We start from the raw sequence: 4,615 nt of genomic DNA on the forward strand, positions 1-4,615 counted from the left end.
TTACATTTGCAACCCGTCTTCTTTAGCAAGCATTGCTCGAAATGTTGTGAAATAGGAAAACGTAGTTGATAAAAACTGTCACATGTAAATATATAATTCTTATTTTATTATTTTAAGTATTGATAGTGTATAATAATAATTGTAAATTATTATAAACCCTCACGAACTTCTTAATTATTAAATAATGTTTTAGTTTATTACAATTTATTTTAAATTTATATATATATATACAGTAGCAAAAGTTCCCAGTGACATTTTATATACTCTAATTTATTAAAAAAAAAGCCCGAGAAAATTTTAATCATTATCAGATGTTAGTACAAGATTTTTATTATTTACATCTTGACTGATACTGATATGCGATAAGGGTTAAAATTTTATTAGGTTTTTTTTATAAATTATTATAGAATACAAAATGTCACTGGCTGGAAACTTTTGCACGCCACTGTATGGATATGATTAACTATTATGTTTTAAAAAGATAAGTTAATAGTACCGATTAAGGGATCCAGCCCCAATGATCTCGACCTTGATATATTATATGTTATTAAGATCATGATTCTGAGTGACCTCCAATAGGTTTTAGCCGTAACTCGTTATTTATTAAAAAAAGTTATTAACAAAACAAATTTGAAAAAATCACGTCTTATTTCTGCTATACATATATAGAGTATTTTCTGTAACTTGATCATTTAAAATGTTTTAAATGATTCGTAGAATCGTTTTGATGATATGGGAAAATACCATAGGAGATCATCTTGTTCTAGATTCGAAGGGGCATATACTATGACGAGCAAAAAATTTTTCTCAAGGTTATATTTTTTAAGACTTCAAGAACCTTCACTTTTTTAAATGGAATTGTATGATTTTTTACACAATATTATTCTAATTATTGTCCATATAAAAGTAAGGTACGATTATCAAAAAATTAATAGTTTACGAATTATTTAACATTTTATAATAATGTATGTCAAAAAAGTATAATGTTTCGTATATCATTAGTTTTTTGATCATTACCTCAATATATGCAAAATAATAAGATGAATCAATTAAGGGAAAGAAAACATTGCTTATGTAAAAAATTATTTTCTTTTTGCATATATATATTTTTTTAAAGCAATTATGTTTTTTGATTCATCTCACTATTCTGTTCAACGCGAGATCCACTTTATGTGGAAAACACACATTACACGCACCTTGACAGAGAGGGAGGTAGGCTAAAAATCGCTTCGCGTGGAAAGTCGTGCATCTCTTAGCAGGGAAGGAAGTGAGTTGAAAGTCACTTTACGTTGACAATCGTGCGCCCTTTAACAAGAGAAAAGGTGGAATGAAAATCGCTTTGCGTGGAAAGTTGTATTCCTTGAATTCGTCCATCTCATATTTCTTTCACTGTCTAAAATTATCTCACTCTTCATGTAAAGCAGAGAGAGAAATAATTATTAACATTAACTGTTTAAACTTTTTAACGAATAACAAGCGACGGCTAAAACCTGACCTGTTGAAGGTCACTCAGGATCATGATCTCTCGACAACTCATATTAAAATCAAAGTCATTGAGGCATATGTATTTTTACCGAAAATAATAATAAAGGGGGGAAAGGGGGGTGTTAAAAATTGTCGATTTTTGCTGCCAAATGTAAAATAAATGAACGTTGAAAAATCATTGTTTGGAATTATGAATGACAGAAAACAATAGTGATTTTTTCGAAAAGGAATAGAAATATTACTAGAATAACTTAAAAATAATAAGATGACAGTCTGGCCATATATGTATAGTTAATAATTGGAAAACCATTATTCTAGTTATTATAGAAGTGTACATGTAAAGATCACTTTAATCTATTTAACATTTGGAGACGAAAATCGACATTTCTTTAATACTCTTTTTTATGAATTATTATATCCAAGATTATTGAACTTCAATTAAACCTAAAAATAACTCATATGAATATTTAATTTAAGATATGACTTACAGAGGCATAATAATTAAGTGAAAAACTCGGTAACAGACATGGCACAGTTAGAGTTACAGGATGTTGACATCTCGACACAGTATATAACAAATTCTTCTGTAAAGATATATCTTTATTGTACCATGATGATTCATATCCAGCATAACCAATGTCATTACTCTGAAATATTAAAATAAAGAAAACATTATGAGAAAATTTTACCCAGAATAAACATACAATCATTAATATAATGTATATTTTTTTATAAGATGAAAATGTAATTATAGATCACATAAATTATATTAAAAAAAATCGTGTAATATCTATATATTTGTTCTAAAATTTATACATATTTTATATTTATATTTTTAATTTATTGCAATTTTTTATGTTATTTTATTATATTCTTTTTATGTCTTTTTTTACGTTTTATGTGACTGCTGTCTTACCGTGCGTAATAAATAATCAGCTGGCCATGCGCAGATGAAAACCTCTATAAGTGCGGATGTGGAAATGGCAAAACATTGAGTTTTTACAGTTAATGTTTGTTGCTGTGCAAGATAATATTTTAATATAAGTAATATTTTAATATAAATACAAAATTTAAATTATATTTGTGACAAAAAAAATTTGTCATTGTTTATAATTCTAAATTAAGAAAGTAATTTTTAATTTTTTAAAATAAATTTATTTAAAAATAAATTATGTAATGTCTAGATTATATCTATTTATATAAATATCATAATACTAACTACATAAATATTAGATATGTTTGTATGACTTAAAGTTTACATATTTCTACTATTTTTAATTAAAATATTTAAGATATTTACGCAAAAAATGTATGTATTTAATGTTATGTAATAAGTATATGCATTGAATAGATGGAACAGAAATAACTCACGGTCAAAAAAGTAAGACCACTAAATATCACTGCTATGGAACTGAATCCTATCGTTGATAACGCTATGTATCGAATTGTCATAGTAACATCTTTTGCATATCTGTAATTAGCTATTAATTATTACTGGTTTTTCATTAATTTTACTGTATGCTGTTACAGAATTAATTATAATTATGCGTTAGTTAATAAAAAATATTGGGAGTACAAATAAGTTCCGCCGTTTTTTATAAAAAATTAAGCATTTATTGAAAGAACGGTACATAATGTTTTATTCAAAGTAATGGCCATCGCTAGCCACTACTTTTTCCCATCTTTCTGGTAACACGTGGATACCGCGTCAGAAGAACGCTTCATCTTTTGAGGCTATCCAATCATCGATACAATTTTTGGTATCTTCATATGATGTGAAGCTGCTCAGACAGGCCATGCGTCATCGATCGGAACAAGTGGTAGTCGGAAGGAGCAATATCTGGAGAATACGGCGGGGTAGAACTTCTCATTTGAGTGTTTCTAAGTAGGTTTTGACCTACTTAGAACATGTGGTCGAGCATTATCATGCAGGAGAATAATTTTGTCATGCCTAGAATAATAGTGGGCGCGTTTTTCTTTGAGTGCTCGGCTCAATCTCATTAATTGTGTTCGGTAGAGAACCCCAGTAATGGTCTCGTTCGGTTTGAGCAACTCATAATACACGACACCAAGCTGATCTTACCAAATACACATGAGTTTTTTTCAATGAATATTCGGCTTGGCTGTCGAAGCATGGCTAGCTGATCCCCATGATTTCCTCTTCTTTGAGTTATCGTAGTAGATCCATTTTTCATTACCAGTGATTATACGATGCAAAAAAACCTTTTCGTTTATGCCTGGCAAGTATTTCACATGTGAAAAATCGGCGTTCAATCTGCGTTTCTCGGTTTCAGTTCATATGGAACTCAATTCCCTTGCTTTTGAATCATTCCCAATGATTTCAAATGATATGAAATTGTTTGTTGAGTCACTCCTAATGTAAGTGCAAGTTCTTTTTGCGTTTGGCATGAATCTTCATCCAGTAATGCTTCCAATTCCGCGTCTTCGTACTTTCGGCCTTCCGCTACGTTCTTTGTCTTCGACTTCAAATTCCCGTTTTTAAACTTTTGAAACCACTCACGATAACTTCTCTCATTTAAGGCAGCATCACCGTATGCTTCTACAAACAATCTATGAGCCTCAGCTGAGCATTTCTTCAAATTAAAGAAGTAAATCAAAAGTTCCCGCAAATGACGCTTATTCGGCTCAAAACTCGACATTTTCGTACAAAAAAAAATATATGATGCTGATACAAAATCGCTTAATATTTCAAGGTTATGGTATTGCCGGATGTCCAATCTTACGATATGCCGTTTTACATCAAACAATTTTAACTATAGTTTATTAGTGGCGTCTTTTGCAAACGGCGGAAACTTATTTGTACTCTCAATAATATAAATATACAAGTTTAAAGATGTTTTGATCGTATAATATCAATTAAAAATATCAGCCAAAAAAATTAGCTAAAAAGCTAATATTTATAAGTGAAAATCAATCAAGAGATGTTTATACAATCAAGCGAAGAAGGCTACTGGCCATATTCGGTCAAGGAGAGTATTGGTGTCTAATAATTGATATCAGTAATATTAAACTTACCAATTTAATAATAATAAGATTTTATTAAGACCGATACTAAGCATATTAAATATTAAACATTCATGATCTATAACGGTCAAAGCTAGATCTTCTC

At 29.5% G+C, this 4,615-nt stretch overlaps 1 protein-coding gene across 1 annotated transcript; it reads right to left on the reverse strand.

The window, feature by feature from the left end:
• On the reverse strand, positions 1-2,943 carry LOC108684324 (odorant receptor 4-like). Its single transcript, XM_018188588.1, has 4 exons — positions 2,857-2,943; positions 2,402-2,503; positions 1,974-2,132; positions 1-75 (listed from the first exon to the last, which is right to left on the reverse strand). Exons 1-4 carry the CDS (start codon positions 2,935-2,937, stop codon positions 1-3), a joined length of 417 nt encoding a protein of 138 aa, XP_018044077.1. The 5' UTR covers positions 2,938-2,943.
• Between the last annotated feature and the right edge of the window lie 1,672 nt (positions 2,944-4,615).

This window comes from Atta colombica, unplaced genomic scaffold (genome assembly GCF_001594045.1).
Source record: "Atta colombica isolate Treedump-2 unplaced genomic scaffold, Acol1.0 scaffold133, whole genome shotgun sequence".
NCBI classification, from domain to species: Eukaryota; Metazoa; Arthropoda; class Insecta; order Hymenoptera; family Formicidae; genus Atta; species Atta colombica.

Bases quoted from the DNA above. Each gene is read 5' to 3' on its own strand.
- LOC108684324 (XM_018188588.1), bottom strand. From the start codon at position 2,937: ATGACAATTCGATACATAGCGTTATCAACGATAGGATTCAGTTCCATA. The intron at 2,504-2,856 runs GTGAGTTATTTC...TATCTTGCACAG, and splicing joins GTGGTCTTACTTTTTTGACC to CAACAAACATTAACTGTAAA. The intron at 2,133-2,401 runs GTAAGACAGCAG...TTAATATTTCAG, and splicing joins CTGATTATTTATTACGCACG to AGTAATGACATTGGTTATGC.